The 21,467-nt window shown below is 44.8% G+C and overlaps 1 protein-coding gene across 1 annotated transcript in view; it reads right to left on the bottom strand.

The window, feature by feature from the left end:
- The window catches only part of LOC140736343 (phosphatidylinositol 4-kinase beta-like), an 87,451-nt gene that overhangs the window by 56,318 nt on the left and 9,666 nt on the right, over positions 1 to 21,467 (bottom strand). Inside the window, exon 2 of the mRNA XM_073062338.1 lies at positions 1,493 to 2,392. Coding sequence (XP_072918439.1) covers positions 1,493 to 2,374 — 882 coding nt within the window. The 5' untranslated portion in view covers positions 2,375 to 2,392. The remainder of the gene's footprint in view (positions 1 to 1,492; positions 2,393 to 21,467) is intronic.

Here is a 21,467-nt window from a genome sequence, read left to right on the forward strand (position 1 = left end):
TAGACAGAATAATAGTTCAAAGTAAATTTATTATCGAAGTATATATATGCCACCATATACAACCGTGAGATTCGCTTCCTTGCTCATTCAGCATGAACAAGAAGGGCCTGTTTCTGTGCTGTTAGGCTATAGACTCTATGACTGAAAACACAATGGAATACACCTTCAATGTACAATTCTGAATCCAACAGGGCAGCGTACCAGTGCGGAGAGAGAGAATGTGTGTTTGAGATTGCCAATAAGACACCGATGTCTTTAGCAGGTCTCTTTACACTGGGGAACTGGGGTGGAGACAGCTGCACAGGGCAGTTACCATGAAACAGATTCTCGAGTTGGTTCACACACTCCCAAACACCTGTGGCCAGAAGCGGACCGTCTACAATGTGTATGTAGATTGCAAGAGATTGTAGCCTCTATTTGAACATCTGATGGAGCTGCTCCTCAAGTTCTGGCTGAACTTCAGCCCCAGCTTCCTGAGCTATGGTCTCCCGGTGCAGTGGGGTGACAGAGAGGCAGCATTCGGAAGATCTCCTGGCTTGCTGCTGAACCTGGCCGAAGTGGCCATTCACAGGTCCAGGAGGCGGGCAGTTGAAGGCTCTGCCCGAGCTAACTGCCTGCTTCTTTTCCAGGGTTATGAAGGAGCACGTGATGTCTCTTTGGAGTGAAGGAGAATGAGAAGTTTGATAGAGGTGCACAAGAATATAAGAGGCATTGATCAAGTGGCAGAAATGGTTAATACAAGAGGGCATAACTTTAAGATGACAAGAAAAAGTATGGGGAAAAGTCAGAGGTAGTTCTTCCCACACCCCCCCCCAAAAGGGAGTGGTGGGCGTGTGGAACACCTTGCCAGTGGTGAATGTAGAGGCTGATACATTTGGGATATTTAAAAGAGGTAGGCACATGGATGAAAGAAAACTGGAGGGAAGGGTTAGATTGATCTTGGTGTAGGTTTAAAACATCAAAGGTCGAAGGGGCTGTGCTGTTCTATGTTATATGGATGGGAAAGAGACACGGGTTGAGGAGAATCGAGGGGAAGATCGGTGGCAGAGCTGGAAGTGGGGAAGCAGGGGGGAGGGATTTGAACCTAGGCACCAGCATTTTATTGTTGGAGTAGGTTAAAATGTTGGCACAATAACATGGGCTGAGGCTCCGTGGATTCTGTGGGGAATTTCTGGGACCAGTGGGCACTTCAGAGAGGTTGAGTGTGTTTTGGACAGTGATAACCATATTCTAATTTGAGATTGTATACAGTGTGTTTTATGAAATCCTGTATATTGCATATTGTATGGCTAAAATACTGTAATCAGTTGTGTTTATATGTATAAAAAAGACTTCTTTAGCAATTTTGCAAAATCCAAGGGCTGCACATCATGAATTATATCTTCCCAACCACACATAAACTGGCTTTGGGTCAAAGTCCTGGTCCAAAACAGTGCATCAAGAGGATCAAGCAGGACAGCCAGGGAGCGCGCGCGAGCCCACACCACCTCACCTCCTCCTGTTGCCTCTCCACTTTTGGGTTGCTAGCCGTCCTCTTCAGGTTGCTGCCCAGGCTGATACTGGCTGTAGCGTCTGACTTGGATCTCTGGTGGGTCCGCTTGGAGGGCGACTGTGCCGTGTCGCCGGCGGGGTTGACCGGCGGCACCTCCTTGCGCCGGTGGGCTGGCTTCAGTTCGTCGGAGAGGATGAGCTTGCGCAGCTTGGTGCCGCGGGAGTGGCGCTGGGCGGAGATGTGCATGTCCGAGGAGTAGGCGCCCAGAAGCCAGGCACACTGGAGGGAGAAGTTGATGCTCTGGCGGCAGCGGTGCACCACATAGGGCTTGATAGCATCGCCAACGTCCTCGTCCATATGTATGTACATGTTGAGCAGCTGGGGCAAGTAGAAGTCCACCTCCTCATGGCGGAAGCTGAAGAGTCTGTTGCCGATGTACGCCTGCACACCTGGCTCCTTAGAGTTGTAGAGGTACGAGATGGCCATGGAGATGTCAAAGAGCTTGGACTCGAAGAGCCGGAGCAGCCACGACTGCTTGGCTGAGTTGTACCGCTGACGCCTCCGGGCATTCTTAACTGTGTTGCCCACTGCCGCTGTCCCATCCTCCTCCACCACCCGGACTTTGGCCTGCTCGCCATCGCTGGCGACGCCGTTGGGCACACTGCTGCGGCCCTCTGCCTCCTCCACTGTCTCCGTTGAGGCGCCCCGCAGGAGCTTGACTTTTTCCAGCACCTCCTGGCAGGCCCGCTTGGCCACCTCGGAGTCAATAAGGGCCTCCCCCACGCCTTCCTTGATGACGCCCAGGGCTCCGCCGCCTGTCGGTGGTTCGCTCTCGCCCGGGCACTGGTCTGCCTGCTCGGCCTCCCCTTCTGTTTCCTCCATGCCAAACACTTCTCAGGCCTGCAACAGTAAGATCAGGAGACCATCCATCAGCTTTTGCAAGAAAGACTTTCTTTTACAGCACAGGATACCCCAAAGCCCTCCCCGAGCCACAAAACACCTTTTGTAGTTGCAATTACAAACAACCACAGTTATTTTGACAACAAAACACTCAGCTATAGGACGGATGTCATTAAGCTGGAGAGAGTGTAGAAAATAAATTAATGCATGTGGATATTAATTTATGTCCATCCCTTAATCAAAATTCAAAGTAAGTTTATTATAAAAGTACATACATGTCACCCTGAGATTCACTGTCTTGTGGGCAATCACAGTAAATACAAAGACACAGAATAAAAATCAATGCTTTTTTGTGTGAGTGCTTTACTGCTCACATGTTCCGGAGAACATGTGCTTGCTCTCTTATACGTGCTGTGTGCTTTGTGGTGTGTATGACCGTTGGTACTGTGGTTTGCACCTTGGTCCTGGATATTATGTACTTCTGTTGATTGACAATTAAACTTGAATTTGAATGAAAAACTGCACACAAAGACAGACAAACAACCTATGTGCAAAAGACAACAAATTGTGCACGTATATAAAAGAAAAATAGTAATAAGTAACTTCATTAGCCTTTTATTGATATAATTCTTTATTCTTTATAATTGATGTTTCGTGTTGCATGTCACACCCTGACCAATACACCACAGCAAATTCCTAATACATGTAAATGTAAAGTTGATCCTCGTAAGTTTTCACGAGGATGTTGCTGGGTCTGGAGGACTGGATAGGCTGGGGCTTTCCACCCCCTGGAGTGAGGAGCGACCTTGTGGAGGTGGTGTTTAAATCATGAAGGGTCTCGACCTAAACGGCAACTGCACATTCCCCTCTGTAGATGCTGCCTGACCTGCTGAGTTCCTCCAGCGCTTTGTGCACATTGCTCAAGATTTGCAGCATCTGCAGTATCTCTTGTGTTTATAAGATGACTGTTCATAGATTTGTTCCCACAGCCTATAGGGGTGTCTAAAACTAGGGGGCATGGATTTAAAGTGAGAAAGAAAAGACAGAGAAGTTGAGGGGCAACTCTTTACCCCCAAAACCGAGAGTGGTGGGTATGTGTTAAGAGCTGCCAGAGGAAGTGGTAGAAGTGGGTACAGTTACAATGTTTAAAAGGCATTGGAAGGGCTACATGGACAGCAGAGTGAAACAGCGAAACAGGATGAGCTCATGTAGGCAACTTGGTTGGCATGGGCGTTGGGCTAAAGAGCCCGTTTCCATCCTGTATAGCTCAGTGAATCTTTGTCCCCCCTCTGTCCTCTCAGGACATCAGGAGACTGACAGGGCATGACGTTAACATCTTTCATGTATGACAACCTTTCTAACTGTGCCATATTGCACCTTCTGACCATTGGGATTGCATGTGTTAACTGTAACCCAGGAATACCAGGGTGAAAGTGGCACAAGATCTCATTAATCACTCTACTTTTTAAGCCCAAGGGGTCCAGTAACAATTGATAACTCACACAAAATGTCGAAGGAACCCAGCAGGTTAGGTAGCATCTAAGGAGGAGAATAAACATAGAAACATAGAAAACATACAGCACAATACAGGACATTTGGCCCACAAAGCTGTGCTGAACATGTCCCTATCTTAGAACTACTAGGTTTTACCCGCAGCCCTCTATTTTCCTAAGCTCCATGTAGCCATCCAGGAGTCTCTTAAAACACACTATCGTTACTGCCTCCACCACCGTCACCGGCAACCCAGTCCACGCACTCACCACTCACTGTGTAAAAAAAAACTTACCTCTGACATCTTCTCTGTACCTACTTCCAAGCACCTTAAAACTATGCCTTCTCGTGCTAGCCAATTCAGCCCTGGGAAAAAGCCCCTGACTATACACACGTCGATGCCTCTCATCATCTTATACATCTCTATCAGGTCACCTTCTCCTCTGTCGCTCCAAGGAGAAAAGGCCAAGTTCACTCAACCTATTCTCATAACGCATGTTCCCCAATTCAGGCAACATCCTTGTAAATCTCCTTTGCACCCTTTCTATGGCTTCCACGTCCTTCCTATAGTGAGGCGACCAGAATTGAGCACAGTCGACATTTCAGGCTGATACGCCTCATCAGGACTCGGCCCAAAACAATGACTGTTTATTTCTCTCCACAGATGCTGCCTGACCATTTTATGGGTTGCTCTGGATTTTCAGCATCTGCAGAAACTCGTGGTTCTGATTAGCAGCAACTGGTGACACATGTCACTTCAAACAGAGAAAAACCTCAGGGCAACACAGGAAACACAGTTTATAGGAGGCTACACTCATCAAGGCAAAATTAATATCTGACTTTATATCGAATAGAAATGTTGATGCATATCTTAATCACTCCTCCCCTTGCTGGAGATAAAAACATGAGCAAAGAAACACAAAATGGGTTACACTGCTCGCTTGCCTGGAGCTCTGTAACTGTTAAAGCCAGTGTCATGTCCATGTTTTTAGAAAGACACAAGCATTTCTAAAGTCAACATGGTTGCACTTTGACTGAATCCAGAGGATTATGCATCTACTGAGAGTGACATAATCGTCAGATTCAAGATTGTTTAATGCCATGTCCAGGACACAAGCGTAAAGGAGAATGAAATAATTAACACTGGATCTGATGCAGCACAAAAAAAAACACTATAAGACAAAGAACACAGTAAATATAAATACATAGACAGCTTATCTACGTAGATTGATTGTATGTCCATAAGGTAACACTATACACAGGAGTGTCTGTACACAAGGTGACTCTGACAGGAAATGATAAAGTAGAGGTGGCTGGGGGCGTGGTGGAGTGGGTTAGTGGTTGGAAGTGTTGATCAGCCTTACTGCTTGGAGAAAGTATTTGAGTCTGGTGGTCCTGGTGTGGATGCTGTGCAGCCTCCTCCCCGATGGGAGTGGGTCAAACAGTCCATGAGCAGGGTGGGTGGGATCCTTCCTGATGTTACTGGCTCTTTTCCAGCACCTTTCTGTATACATGTCCTTCTTGGCAGGTAGGCTGGTGCCAATGATGTGTTGGGCAGTTTTGGCAGAGGCAGATGGAGTTTTGGTGGACCAGATGTGTGGAAGGAGTTGATTGCATTATTTGTCAAATGCACATCAAAACATGCATCAAAAAATGCGCCATTTGCGTTAGCAGTCTGAGGATGTGCTGGCGGATACAGCCAGTCCATTACAAGCAAAGCCCTCTCTACCAATGAGCACATTTACAAGGAGCACTGCCACAAGAAAGCAGCATCCATTATCAAAGACCCCTAACATCCAGACCATAGTCTCTTCTCACTGCTGCCACTGGGAAGGAGGTACAGGAGCCTCAGGACTCACATTATTGGTTCAAGATCAGTTATTACCATTCAAACATCAAGCTTCTGAACCAGAGGGCATCACTTCACTCACTACAACACTGAATGGTTCCCACAACCTACAGGCTCACTTTCAAGGACTCTACAACTCGTGTTCTCAATATTCATTACTTTTTATTGTATTTGCACAATTTGTTGCCTTTTGTACATTGGTTGTTTGCCATCTTGTGTGCGATCTTTCACTGATTCTAAACACAAGAGATTCTGCAGATGCTGGAAATCCATTGCAAAACACACAAAATGCTGGAGGAACTCAGCAGGTCAGGCAGCATCTACGGAAATGAATAAACAGTCAATGTTTTGAGCCGAGACCCTTCTTCAGGACTGGAGAGGAAGCCGGACGACACCAGAATAAAAAGGTGGGGATGGGCAGAAGGGAAGCAGGACAAGTTAGGTAAAGCCAGATGGATGGGAAAGGTAAAGGGCTGGAGAAGAAGAAATCTGATAGGAGAGGAGAGTGGACCATGGGAGAAAGGGAAGAAGCAGCACCAGGGACAGGTGACAGGCACGCAAGCTGTTTCTTTGCACTGTGAACACCTACAAGAAAATGAAGTATACAGTGTCATACATGTACTTTGAACTGATAGAGGGAGATGGAGATAGAGATCTTTTGGCCCACGATGTTGTACTGACCTGATGCGTAATGTTAAGAGGTATTTAGATGGACACACAAACATGAGGGGAAGTGCAGGGATATGGATCCCACATGCAGGCAAATGGGATCAGTCACATTTGGTTTAAAGGTTCACAGTAAATTTATTATCAAAGTACATATATGTCACCATTTGCAATCTTGAGATTCTTTTTGTGCAGGTAAATACAAAGAAACACAGCAGAATCAATAAAAGACCAAATCCAATAGGGCGCACAAACATCCAATTGCAAAAGACAACAAACTGTGCAGATACAAAAGGAAATTAAATAATAATGATAAAGATAGAAAAATGGCAGAAAAATGGTTTGGCACAGCCATGAAGGGCCGAAGGGCCTGTTTCTGTGTTGTAATGTTCTATGAAGAGTCCTTGAAAGTGAGTCCATAGGTTGTGGGAACAGTTCAGTGATGGAGTGAGTGAAGTTATCCCCACTGGTTCAAGAGCCTGATGTTCCAGAAGCTGATGGTGTGGGTCCTGGGGCTCCTGTACCTCCTTCTTAATGGCAGCAGTGAGAACAGAGCAGGTCCTGGGTAGTGGGGGCCTCCGATGATAGATGCTGCTTTCCTGCGCCATGTAAATGTGCTCAGTGGTGGGTTGGGCTTTAGCCATATGGACTGGGCCATATTCACTACAACGTAGGGTGTTTCCCTACCAGGCCGTGATGCCACCAGACAATATACTCTCCACCGGACATCTATAGAAGTTTGTCAAAGTTTTAAATGTCGTGCCAAATCTACTTCTGGTATCATGGTTGGCAGAGTGCCTATTCCTCTTACGACTCTGATCCCAACAGATTTAATCTGCAAATCATTAAATCCATGTCCTGCTCCTGTTCACTGTTGCTATAATCCCTCTGCTTGGTGACAGTGTCCAGGGCTAGTGGTTACAACCAAGTTAATTCTGAACAGATGCCAGATACTCAAACTGCTCTCTGAATTTCAGGGTTAAATGCTCATTCTTAAACTGGGAGTACCCAGTTGTATGAACAACAATTCCACCATTGTAAATTAAATCTTTTGCTGTGAATAGCAGACTGACCCAGTATAGTATCAATACTTAACGCAAACTCCAGGAGATCTGCAGATGCTGGAAATTCAAGCAACACACACAAAATGCTGGTGGAACGCAGCAGGCCAGGCAGCATCTATAGGAAGAAGTACAGTTGACGTTTCGGGCCGAGACCCTTCGTCAGGACTAACGAAGTTAGTCCCACTAGCACTTCGTGTGTGTTGCTAGTATCAATACTTTGTTTAATTAATATCACTACCATATTGATTCAGATTTTAACTTGGTGAAGTAACCTTTCAGTGGTCTGGAAAGAACTCTGTGGGAAAACAGTTTCTGCAGGTGTGTTCAGAAGGGATATGCTGGCACTGCAGAGGGTCCAATGCAAGTATAATCCGGAGAATGGTGAGGAGCGTTTGATGTCTCTGGGCCTGTACTCACTGAAGTTCAGAAGGATGAGTAGGGACCTTATTGAAATCTACTGAATATTGAACGGCCTAGAAAGAGTGGACATGAAAAGGATCAAACACGAGGAAATCTGCAGATGCTGGAAGTTCAAACAACCCACCAGCATTTTGTGTGTGTTGACATGAAAAGGATGTTTCCTTATAGTAAGGAGGTCTACGACCAGAGGGCACAGCCTCAGAATAGGACATTCCTTTAGAACAGAGATGAGAAGGAATTGCTTTTTCCAGAGGATGGTAAATCTATGGAATTCATTGCTACAGATGGCAATGTATAGCTAAAGTGGATATTGATGGGTTCTTGGTCAGTCAGGGCACCATAGGGTAGGGGGCAAAGACAGGAAAATGGGGTTGAGAGGGATAATAAATCAGCCATGATCAAATGGCCTAATTCTGTTTCTATGTCTTATGGTTTTGATTAGTAAATGACATCAAAGGTTACAGAAAGGTGGAGAAATGGTTGAGTGGAATAGTAAATGATCAAATGGACAGAATGGCCTAATTCTGCTCCTACACCTTATGGCCTTAAAATGGACTTCCAACAAATGCATTGCAAGCTTACACAACAGTGTTCTAGTGAAAAGAAAACTCTGATTCGCCCTTGCAAACACACTCCATCGTGTGAATAACCAGTGCCAGTTGTAGACTCACCAGTACCACATTAGTTGAGTTTCTGTCTATATACTGAAATAGCAAAAAACTTTCACATCATTACAGTGAGGTAGCAGAATGCAAAATATGGCGTGGCAGTTACAAAGGAAGTGCAGTGCAGGTCGAGACATAAAGTGCGAGGGCCACAATGAAGCAGATGGGAGGTTCAGTTCTTCGCTTGACAGAGGTAGTTGTACCCACCAACACTCCTGTACACATCCTAATAACACTGCATTAAGGCCAGAGCTAATGACAGTCACACTTTGAGCAATACCACACTGGCACCTGTAGCCGCCACTACAGTGCCAGTTTTACATATCTGTATTGTGCCTAAGGAGTACACAACAGCATCTACACTGGCCACTAGTATACAGTGACAACACACACAAAATGCCGGAAGAAACCCAGCAGGTCAGGTAGAACTTAATTTTATTTTTTAATTTTTATTTGGAGACACAGCACGGAAAAGACCCTTCCAGCCCAATGAGCATATTGCCCAGCAACCCACCTATTTAACCCTGGCCTAAACACAGGACAATTTACAATGACCAACTAACCTTCTAGCCTGTCCATCTTTGCACCGTGGGAAGAAACCACAGCACCCAGAGGAAATCCATGTGCACACAGGAAGAAATGTACAAACTTGCTTACAGAGGATGCAGGAATTAAACTCCCACTCCCCAAGCTATAATAGTGCCGCGCTAACTGCTATGCTACCGTGGCACCCACAGCATAATTGGAGGGGAGTAAACCGTCAACGTTTCTAAAAAAAGTTTCTCACCCGAATCGTCAACTGTTTATCCCCATCCACACATGGCTCAGTTGCTTTGACCGCTACACCATCACTTCACAGCGTCAGCAATCCTGATCGGGTTCTATTCCTGCCACTGTCTGTAAAGAGTTTGTCTCCTCCACATGCTTTCGTTTCATCCCACATTCTAGAGACGTAACGGGTGAGGGCTCGGGAGTTGTAGGCATGTCATGTGACACTGGAAGAATGGCAACGCTTGCAGACTGTGCCTAGCACCTCCTTGGACAGTGTTGGCTGTTGATGCATACAACGCATTTCACTGGGACAAAGAAAAGTAACCTTATCCATTTTTAGATGTTGTCTGACCTGCTAAGTTCCTCCAGCATCCTGAGTGTATTGCTGAAGATTTCCAGCATCTGCAGAATCTTTTGTGTTTAATATACAATTACACGGGGTGGCAGGTGGAGATACGTCTCTACCAAGGTGTAAGGCGATCCTTCCCTCCGCTAGCCTGTGGGTCATCCTTGGGCAAGATGTAGCACCTGCTTAGTCCCCTGATCAGGGTTATGGGAGCAGGTGGTGGATGGTTGTACGAGCAGATGGTGCATATCACAAGTCCTGGTTATGCAACCACTGACACCAGACAGACCATCTCTGAAGGGTATTGATAACGGCTGGGGTCACCCATCTTGTAAAGACTCTGCCCAGCCCAGAAGAAAGTAATGGCAAACCACTTCTGTAGAAAAATTTGCCAAGAACAATTATGGTCACGGAAAGACCATGATTACCCACATCATACAACATGGCACATAACAAACAAACGATACAATGACACACCACAACCAATGGCTCCCTGGCCATACAGTGACAGCAGTATTATACGCCAATGTCAAACATTTTAATCAGGTCCCACCAATACACCATCTACCTGTTATGAAGTTTGACCCTTCCAATCCAAGTCAGGGAGGCTATAACCTCCACTCATCCTGCTGATTAGTCTGCAGAGCTGAAGTGAAAAGGGTATAAATTACACTCTAAATCCCAACAACATCAGCCCAGAGAGCCTTTCTGAGAGACTCTGTCATAACACCAGAATTTAATGGTCCATTAACACCAGATAACTGCAGCACTGTGCAATCGAGTGAAATCGGCTACACCCACTATAATCCAATTACAGCAACGTCAAATAAATTGTGAAACATACTATGAGCAAGAGTTACTTATCAAAAAAGATCATTGTGTTGGCAATGTACAATCCATACCTCCATTTCAAAGACTCTTACGTAGGTACAGGATGTAAGAAAATGGAGGGCCACATGGGAGGGAACTTCGCCACAGACGGTCCCAAGCCTGGCTGTGAGAGGAGGAGGGGTGGACATGGGGCTAGCAGCCCCATCCAAAGGCCTCATCCCTGGGAGAGGAAGGACCTTCACCTAGAGGACGTATGAAGTCATATGGTGAAAGCAGAAGCCACAGGACTAATCAACCTTTTATTATCCAGAATCACCACCAGACTGACCATCTGGCCCGTCGAACCTGCTCCGCCATTTAATAAGATCATGGCTAATCTGACCATGAACTTATCTCCACCTACCTGCCTTTTCCCCATAACCCTAAATTTCCCTACCATGCAAAAATCTATCCAACCTTGTCTTAAATATATTGACTGAGGTAGCCTCCACTGCTTCACTGGGCAGAGAATTCCACAGATTCACCACCTTTTGGGAAAAGAAGTTCCTCCTATTAACATCCTAAATCTACTCCCCCGAACCTTGAGGCTATGTCCCCTAGTTCTAGTTTCACCTACCAGTGGAAACTGCCTCTATCTTACATACACCTTTCATAATTATGTGTTTCTACAAGATCTCCTCTCATCCTTCTGAATTCCAGTCCCAGGTGACAATCTCTCCTCATCTCTGGAATCAACCTAGTGAACATTCTCTACACAGCCTCCACAGCCAGTGTACCCTTCCTCCAGTAAGTAGACTGGAACTGCATGCAGTACTCCAGGTATAGTTGCAGCATAACCTCCCGGCTCTTAAATTAAATCCCTTTAGCAATGAAGGCCAACATTCCAATTGCCTTCTTGATAGCCGGCTGCCCCTCCAAACCAACCTTCATGCACAAGCACTGCAAAGACCTTCTACACAGCAGCATGCTGCAATCTTTTACCATTTAAAGATTTATAAACTGATTTTCAATTTCTCCTTCCAAAGTGGATGGCCTCTCATTTACCAACATTGTACTCCATTTTGCCCACTCACTTAAACCTATCTACATCTCTCTGCAAACTCTCCGTATCCTCTGCACAATCTCCTTTTCCATTCAATGTAGTGTCATCAGCAAACTTAGATACACTACACTCAGTCCCCTCTTCCAGATCGTTAATGTATATCGTGAACAGTTGCAGAGCCAGAACCACCCCTGCAGCACATCGCTCGCCACTGATTGCCAAACAGAGAAACACCCACGTATCCCAACTCTCTGCTTTCTATTGGTTAACCAATTCTCTGTCCATGCTAATACATCTATGGAGAAGTCTTTTATGTGGCACCTTATTGAACAACTTCTAGAAATCCAAGTAAATAACGTCTATCTCTTCCCCTCTATCCACTGCAATTGTTATATCCTCAAACTTCATTAAGTTTGTGAAACAGGACCCTTTGCTGAATCCATGTTGCCTCTGCCTGATGGATCTATTTCTTTCCAGATGCCTCCCCAGTTCTTCTTTAATGATAGCTTCAAGCGTTTTCCCAACTACAGATGTTAAATTAACTGGCCTATAGTTACCTGCCTTTTGCCTACATCCTCTATTGAACAGTGGCGTGACATTCGCCATCTTCCAGTCTGTCAGGACCTGCCAGGTCCAGAGAATTTTGGTAAATTATCACCAAAGCCTCAAAGATAACCTCTTCCATTTCTTTCAGTCCCCTGGGATGCATTCCATCAGGACCAAGGGACGTGTCTATCTTTAGGCCCACAAGTTTGCTCAGCACCACCTCTTTACTGATAGCTATTGTATTGAGGTCCTCACCTTCCATTGCATCCATATCCTCTCTCTTCAGCATGTTAGACATGTCCTCCACCATGAAAACCAACACAAAATAGTCATTCAATGCCTTGGCCATTTCCTCATTACCCAATATCAATTCCCCCTTCTCGTCCTCCAAGGAACCTACATTCACTTTAGCCACCGGTTTATATAATCATAAAAACTTTTACTATCTGTATTATATTTTGTGCTAGTTTATTTTGATAATTTATCTCTCTTTCTTTATTGCTCACTTAGTGGCTCTTTGGTGATTTTTAAACTTTTCCCAATCTTCCAGTTCCCCACGACTCTTGGCAACTTTGTATGCACAAGCTTTTATTTTGATGTCTTCCTTTATTTCCTTAGTTATCCATTGCTGGCTGTACCCACACTTACTATCCTTGCTTTTAACCATCCCACCATATAGCCTGTATTCCCAGTCTACCCTATCCAACTCCTCCCTCATGCTATTGTAGTCTCACTTGTTCAGGCATAATACACTGGTTTTAGGTCAAACTATTTTGTATGAGAAACTTAATCATACTGTGATCACTCTTTCCAATAGGATTCCAACTACAAGATCACTAATTTTCATTGCGCAGGACCAGATACAAGATAGCACGTTCCCTTGCAGGTTCAGTAACATGCTGTTCAAGAAAGCTATAACATATGCATTCTATGAAGTCCTTCTCAAGACCACCTCAACCAACTAGGTTTACCCAATCTCTGTGCAAGTTAAAGTCCCCCATGATAACTGCTGTTCCATTCTTACATGCCTCAGATATTTCTGTGTTTATTGCCTGTGCCACTGTAATGTTATTGTTCAGTGGCCTGTAGACAACTCCCACCAGTGATTTTTTTTCCTTTTACTATTCCTAACCTCTACCCAGATGGAGTTGACATTCTGCTTCCTAGATCTTATATCGTCTCTCACTATCGCCCTGATCTCACCTTTACTAAGAGTGCTACCTCACCTCCCTTACCTTCCTGCCTATCCTTCTGTATTACCTGATATCCCTGGATGTTTAATTCCCAATCCTCTCCAGGACAGGACAGAGGAATCAGCAAGCTGCTGTACGGGTGACAAGCTTAACTAACTAAGTGGGAGGAAAAGATAAGATGGACTTCGGAGTAGGTTAAAAGATCAGCAGAACACCATGGGTTAATGTTCTGTGTTCCATCATATGCGGTGCTGGTAGAGGCAGATACATTAGGGACATTTAAGAGACTCGTAGATAGGCACATGGCTGACAGAAAACTGGTCGACTATATGGGAAGGAAGGGTTAGTTTGAACTTGGAGTAGGCACAACATTGTGGGCCAAAGGGCCTGTATTGTTCTATGTCTATGTTTGTGTTCAGCTGCAGAAAACCTCTCTCACTGGCTGAATTGCACGAGCTTGCAATATACTTTTGCCTTTAACACCCAGCTCAAGATTGCACTCACTCACTGGGTGCTGAGTGACAGGCTTTGGGACATGACCGCAATTTTAGCACTCTGATCAACAGGAGCTTGGTGACCAGCATTTAAACAAGCGGCTGCAAATCACAGGCCCGTGAAACACAGGCTGCTGCTGGAAGCAGAACCAGAACAGCGTTACACAACCAGACAAGCTTCTTTTCAAACTGAGAGCTGAGTGACAACTGACAACCTTCAGATTTTCTGAAACACAGGAGATCCTGCACATGCTAGAACACACACAAAATACTTGAGGAACTCAGCAAGTCAGGAACCATCCATAGAAAGGAATAAAGTGTCGATGTTCAGTCAGAGACCCTTCATCAGGACGGGAAAGAAAAGGGCCGGAAGCCAAAATAAGGAGGCAGCAGGAGGGGAAGGAGGAAAAGACTGTAGGTGACAGGTAAGGCTAGGTGAGGGGGAAGGTGGGTGGGGGAGGGGGGACTGAAGGAAGAAGCTGAAGGAAGGACTGGAGAAGAAATCCGATAGGAGATGACAGTGGAACTAGAATGGGGAATGGAAAAAGAGAGAAAGAGGTGGATGGGGCAGCGGAATTACTGGAAGTTAGAGAAATCAATGTGAATGCTATCAGGTTGGAGGCTACTCAGACAGATATAAGGTTTTCCTACAACATTTGAGAAAGGCCATTTATCCCTTTGTTGGTGCTGGCTCTCAGCATTTCCCAGCTACTACCCTGGAATCTATTCTGCCCGCTGACTCATTCTAATTCTCCTGCCATCTACCTGTATGCCAAAAGCCTCTATGTTAAAAGTAAATTTATTATTGAAGTACGTACAGCATATGTCACCATAAAGACTCATTTTCTTGTGGGCATTCACAGTAGGGCAAAGAAATACAAGACAACCAATGATAAACTACACAAAGACTGACAGACAACCAAAGAGCAAAAGGATGATAGATAGATAATAAAAACTGAGAACATGAATTGTAGAGTCCTTGAAAGTGAGACTGTAGGTTGTGAAATCATTTCAGTGTTGAGTTGAGAAACGATCTGCTGGAGGAAGAGGAACAGCAAATCAATCTGTGAGGGTAAAGGAATTGCTGACATTTCAGCTCAAATCCTACGTTACATTGATCTTGAAATAGGTAAAAGTGAACATCATGGGCCAAAGGACCTGTTTGTTGCTATATTGTTCTATCAGAAGCGAGAGGGGACAGATGAGATAGCCAGTACAAAGAGGAAAAGGACACTGATGAGATGGGATCCCTTATTGAAGAGGGGAAGGAATGAAGGATGATAGACATGTTGAGCCAGGTAGCATAAGTTGACAAAGTGAAATGGGAGACAGACAATATTCTATGCGGTTATTGTTTTACCTTGTACTGCCACAATGTGCTGTGTAATGATTTGATCTGTATGAACTGTACGCAAGAGAAGCTTTTCACTGTATTGTCACTGAACGTGTGATACCGATAAAGCACAGTGCAGGTAAACAATAAAGTGCAAGATCTTAACCTGGTAGAATGTGAGCCTAAGAGTGTATCTTATCATACAAGAGGCCCATTCAAGAGTCTGGTAACAGTGGGGTAGAAGATGTCCTTGAGACTGGTGGTCCATATTTTCAGGCTTTTGTACTTCCTCTCTGATGGGAGTGGGGAGGAGAGAGAATATCAGGGTTGGGTGTTGTCTTTGATTATGCTGTTTGCTTTACAGAGGCAGCGGGAAGTGCAGTCGAAGTCCATAGAGGGGAGGCTGGTTGCTGTGATGTGTCCACAACTCTGCGGGTCCTTACAGTCACATGTAGAACACAGTGATGCATCCAGACAAAGTGCTTTCCATGGTGCATCGATAAAATTGGTAAGAGCCAATGGGGAACCCAACAGGTCAAGTCTCACCTGTGAGGATTTCTTTAGCCTCCTGAGTAGAGGCAGCAAGTGACCTTACTTGACTGTGGTGTGCACCTGGTTGGACCAGGATAGGCTATTGATGATGTTCTAAGCTCAAAGTATATTTATTAGCAAAGTATGCATACATTATACAACACTGAGATTCATCTCCTAACCATGGAAACTTGAAGCTCTCAACCATTGATGCAGACAGGAATATTTACACCAGCCCCCTTTCTGACCAGCTTATCCTACCTGCATGCCCTCGTGATGTAGGAGGGAAGCAGAGCACTGAAGGAAAACCAACGTGGTCACAGGGAGAATAAAAAGACTCCACAGGAATAACAGCTTCTTCTCCCAGGCCTTGAGATTACTGAGCTCTCTGCCACCACCCAGGTCTCGTCACATATGAGGCTCCAGTAACATTATGCTGTTACTTTTTGACTTGTGTCATAAATACACTCCACGTTAAATCTCAATCTTCTGGAATGTGTTCTATTATTTGTTAATTTATTTGTGGTAATATTACTTTATTTACTGCGTGCGTGAGTTATACATACTGTGTTGTGCACCTTGGTCTGAAGGAATGTTGTTTCTTTTTGCGGTATACAAGTATACTTATTTATAGATACAGCATAGAATAGGCCTTCCCGGGCCTTCAAGCCACACCACCCCGCAACCCCAGATCACCCCCAACCTAATCACGGGACAATTTACAATGACCAATTAACCTACTAACCAGTATGTCTTTGAACTGTGGGAGGAAACCAGAGCACCTGGAGAAACCCACGTATTACATGTGAACTCTTTACAGGGGATGCTGAGATTGGACTCAGAACTCCAGTGCCCTGAGCTATAGCGGCAACATGCTACCACTATGCTACTGTGGCATGTGCTGCATATGGTTGAATGACAATGAACTTGAGGGTCTCTGTCAGGATCCTGAATCTTTGACCTGAAATGTCACCTCTATTTCCCTCTCGAACCTGCACTTTAACACGGAAGGTCAGGAGAGCCTGGAGCTGTGAGACAGGAACACTACCTGCTGAATCTCCTTTTGAATTAACCATTATTTATAAATTCAACACTCCAAGAGTCCCAATCAGCATCCCTATAAACAAATTCCTCAGTAATTTTCCTTCTAGAAGCTCACTGTGTACAGACCGGGTCCCAAACTTCCTACAACAAACGTAAGTGTTGCGGCTGGTAGAATCACAACCTCACAGCAGTGGTGACCCAGGTTGAATCCTGACCTCCAGTGCTGCCTGTGTATGGAGTCTGAACATCCTCACAAAAGATTTTGCAGAAGCTGGAAATGCTGGAGGAACTCAGCAGGAAAGGCAGCATCTACTGAGGGGAGTAAACAGTCGACGTTTCAGGCCGAGACCTTTCATCAGGACTGGAAAGGAATGGGGGAGGAAGCTAGAATGAGAAGGTGGGTGATTGGGAGGTGTACAGGTGAGGGGAATGAAGTATATGATCAAAGAGTTGGAGAGCAGCAGAGATTACAGGGGGGGGGGGGGGGAACAGTGAGAGAGGGCCTCACTGAACTCCCGAACAGACCTCCCTCATCTGGTCTTGATGAAGGGTCTCAGTCCAAAAAATATCAACTAAGTAGCTAACGGTCAAAGTTCAAAGTAAATTTATTATCAAAGTACATATATGTCACAATATTTAATGCTGAGATTCACTTTCTTGCGAGCATACTCAATAAATCCAATAACCAATTAATGAAAGACTGCACCAATAGGATGGACAACAACGAATGTGCAAAAAAATTTTGCAAATACAAAAAGAAAAAGAAAAAGAAAAAATAATGAATAGATAAGCAATGAAAATCGAGAACATGAGATGAAGAGTCCTTAAAAGTGAGTCCATAGGTTGTGGGAACAATTCAGTGATGGGGTGAGTGAAGTTATCCTCTCTGGTTTAAGGAGATGGTTGAGGAGTAATAACTGGCGGTGTAGGTCCTGAGGTTCCTGTACCTCCTTCCTGAAGACAGCATGGCCTGGATGTTGGGGGTCCTTGATGATGGATGCTGCTCTCTTGCAACAGTGATCCATACACGTGACAAGGATTTTACCCATGATGGACTGGGCCGTATCCACCATTTTTTGTCTCTCTGTGACCACCTGGGTTTCCCTCCACATCCCAAAGGCACGGTGTTTGGTAGGTTACAGATTGTCCTGGTGTGGGGGTGAGAGGCAGATCTGAGGAAAGTGGATGAGAGCCTAGGGTCAGTGTAAAAGGGAGGCTGATAGTCAATGCAGATTCGACTGGCCGAAGGGCTTGCTTCCATTCTACCACTCTGTAACTGTGACAACACACACAAAATGCTGGAGGAACTCAGCAGGTCAGGCAGCATCTCTGAGGGGAATGAACAATCGATCCTTCATTTCAGTCTGAAATGATAACTGTTTATTTCCCTCTATAGACGCTGCCTACTTGCTGAGTTCCAGCATCTGCAGAATCTCTTGTGTCTGTGACAACACTTCACCATGTTCCCTACTACATTCTACATACTACATTACAAGGGGTGTGGGTTAGCACGTTAATTTGTTAAAGAGGTGGTGCTTCAAGAAGGACTCTCACCATCTTGGACAAGCCCTCTTCTCATTACTACCATTGGGGAGGAGGTACAAGAGCCTGAAGGCTCCCAATCAACGTCTTAGGGACAGCTTCTTCCCTTTCACCATCAGATTTCTGAATTCACGGAGATTGATTAGTCAGGGTGTCAAAAGTTATGGGGAGAAGACAGGAGAATGGGGTGATGAGGTAGAATAAATCAGCCATGATGGTATGGCAGAGCAGACCCAATGGGCTGAATGGCCTCATTCTGGTCTTGAACCTGTAAACACTATGTTGCTATGCATTTCTTTTTGCACAACGTGCTTATTATTATAATTGATAGTAATATTCTGATTTTGCCCTATATTGCTGCCAGAAATAAAAGTCAGTGATAATAAAAGCAACACACACAAACTTCTGGTGGAATTCAGCAGGCCAGGCAGCATCTATGGAAAAGGGTATACGGCCGAGACCCTTCAGCAGGACTGGAGAAAGAAAAAAGGTGAGTAGAGTTAAAAGATGGGGGCGTGGAGAGAGAAACACAAGGTGGAAGGTGAAACTGGGAGAGGAAGGGGTGAAGTAAAGAGCTGGGAAGTTGATTGGTGAAAGAGACACAGGGCTGGAGAAGGGGGAATCTAATAATAGAGGACAGAAGGCCATGGAAGAAAGAAAAGGGGGGGAGGAGCACCAGAGGGAGGCAATGAGCAAGCAAGGAGACAAGGTGAGAGAGAAAAAAGGAGACGGGGCATGGTGAAGGAGGGGGCATTACTGGAAGTTCAAGAAATCAATGTTTATGCTGTCTGGTTGGGTGCTACCCAGAAGGAATATAAGATGTTCCTCCAACCTGAGTACGGTCTCACCATGATGGTAGAAGAGGCCATGGATAGACATATCGGAATGGGCATGGAAAGTGGAATTAAAATGGGTGGCCACTGGGAGATCCCTATTTTTCTGGCGGATGGAGCATTAGTGCTCAGTGAAGTGGTCTCCCAATTTACATCGGGTCTCACTGATACACAGGAGGCCACAATGATAATAAACTGATTCTGGCCCCAGTGTGTAGAGAGGGCAGAATGCAGGGTGAGAGTTGAGGAATACATGAGAGAATAAAAAGTGAGATTGACATTGGACACAGGTGGCACAGCAGGGCGGTGGTTAGCACAACGCTTTACAGCGCCTGCTGCAAGATTGGGTTCAAGTCCTGTATGTTCTCCCCGTGACCGAGTGCTCTGGTTTCCTCCCACATTCCAAAGAATCACGGATTAGAGTCATGAGTTGTAGACATGCTATTCTGATGCCAGAAGCATGGCAACGCTTGAGGGCTTTTCCAGCACATCCCCAACTCATTTCACTGTTGTTTCAATGCACAAGTGAAAAATAAAGCTAATCTTTTAAATCTGTTATCTTTTAAATGAGGGGTTGATAGTTGGCCCGAAACATCGACTATTTACTCCCCTCCACAGATGCTGCCTGACCTGCTGAGTCCCTCCAACATTTTGCATGTGCTGTTCTGGATTTCCAGCATCTGCAGAAGTCCTGACGAAGCGTCTCGGCCCAAAACGTCGACAGTGCTTCTCCCTATAGATGCTGCCTGGCCTGCTGCGTTCCACCAGCATTTTGTGTGTGTCTGCAGAATCTCTTAAGGTTTTTAGTTGGTGTGGATTTGAAGGGCCTGGGCCTCCGCTCGTGATAAAACACTTGAGGTAGTATCTGAAGAGGTAGTCAGATTAATTGGTTGAGGGAACTTGCTGTTCAAAGGGCTCGCAAAGTCTTCAGGGGCAGAGGAGGAGACTACCAAAGGAACAAAGTGCGAGGAGGGGGTGGGGCAGGTGAACTGCTTTGTTCTTTTTCCAGGATGAGCAGCCACTCCAGTACCGTGGCTATCCCAGCTTCCATTGTCCATGCTGGAACCGATATAAACAATGTGTTGAGCTACTGTGTACACAGCTTATGCAGGGAACAAAGGCAGCAACGAAAATGTAAATAATTGAGGACTGCAACATTGCAAGCCGAGAATGCTAGATCTGGCTAAATACAAACCACCACCGGCTGTGTGGTGCTTAGAGAGAAGGCCTCTATTACACCAGGTAGGAGGTTCAGGATTGTTAGGTCCCACAGAAACTGTTATTACCATACAACCATCAGGCTCTTAAACCAGTGTAGATGATAACTCTGAACTTTCAAGGGTTCTTAACAACTCCTGTTCTCAGTATTGTTTTAATTTGTAGAGTTTGCTTTCTTTTGCACACTGATTGGTTAGTGTCTTAGTTTATGTATGGTTTTTGTTAAATCTATTGTATTTCTCTTTTTATCCTGTAAATGGCTGCAAGGAAATGAATCTCATGGTAATATATACACTTCAATGATAAATTTACTTTAAAATTTGAGAGGAATGGTAAAATAGAAAAAAAACTTAAATTTAAGTATGATATACTGCTTTGAGTTTCATCTTCTTGCAGACATGCACAGAATAAAATCTGCAAGAATCTCAAGGTAGTATATAGTAATACTTCAATAATAAATTTACTTTGAACGGAAACATATGCCACAGGAAGGTAACGATAATGGAGTGAAGTGTTGTCCAGTCCAGGAAACTCACTGCTCTTTCTTTGTCTACAAAGGACATCAATCGACCCCACAGAGGGAAATGAAGAGTGGATGTTCCTCCCCCACAAAAGGAAATAGCAACATAATTACATCATTATAAACTCCTGATGAACCAGTTACCGGCACAATCAAATGCTATGAATGTAGAAGCACTTGTGCCACAATAGGCTTCAAGACATATCCTCCACTGCCACAAATTTCTACAAATGTACCATGAAGACCATTCTGACTATTTGCATCACCGTCAAGTATGGAGGAGCCAATGCATAGGATCAGAGTTGCAAACTCAGACAGCTCCATCATAGGCAAGAGCCTCCCCAACACAAGAGGACATCGTCAAGAGGTGATGTCTCAAAAAGGATATCCATCATGAAGGACCCTCACTATCTGGACGTGCCCTCTTCTCATTGTCAAGGAGGAGGTACAGGAGCCTGAAGACACACACTCAACAATTCAGAACTATCTTCTCCCCCTCTTCCATTGGATTTCTGAATGCACAACAAGCCCATGAACACTACGTCATGATTTTCTCTCTCTTTTTGCAGTATTTATTTAATTTATTTTTATATATACTTATTGTAATTATGTATTGCAAAGGACTGGTGCTGCAAAACAACAAATTTCACCGACATAGGCCAGTGATAATAAACTT

Source organism: Hemitrygon akajei, chromosome 11 (assembly GCF_048418815.1).
Source record: "Hemitrygon akajei chromosome 11, sHemAka1.3, whole genome shotgun sequence".
Lineage (NCBI taxonomy): Eukaryota > Metazoa > Chordata > Chondrichthyes > Myliobatiformes > Dasyatidae > Hemitrygon > Hemitrygon akajei.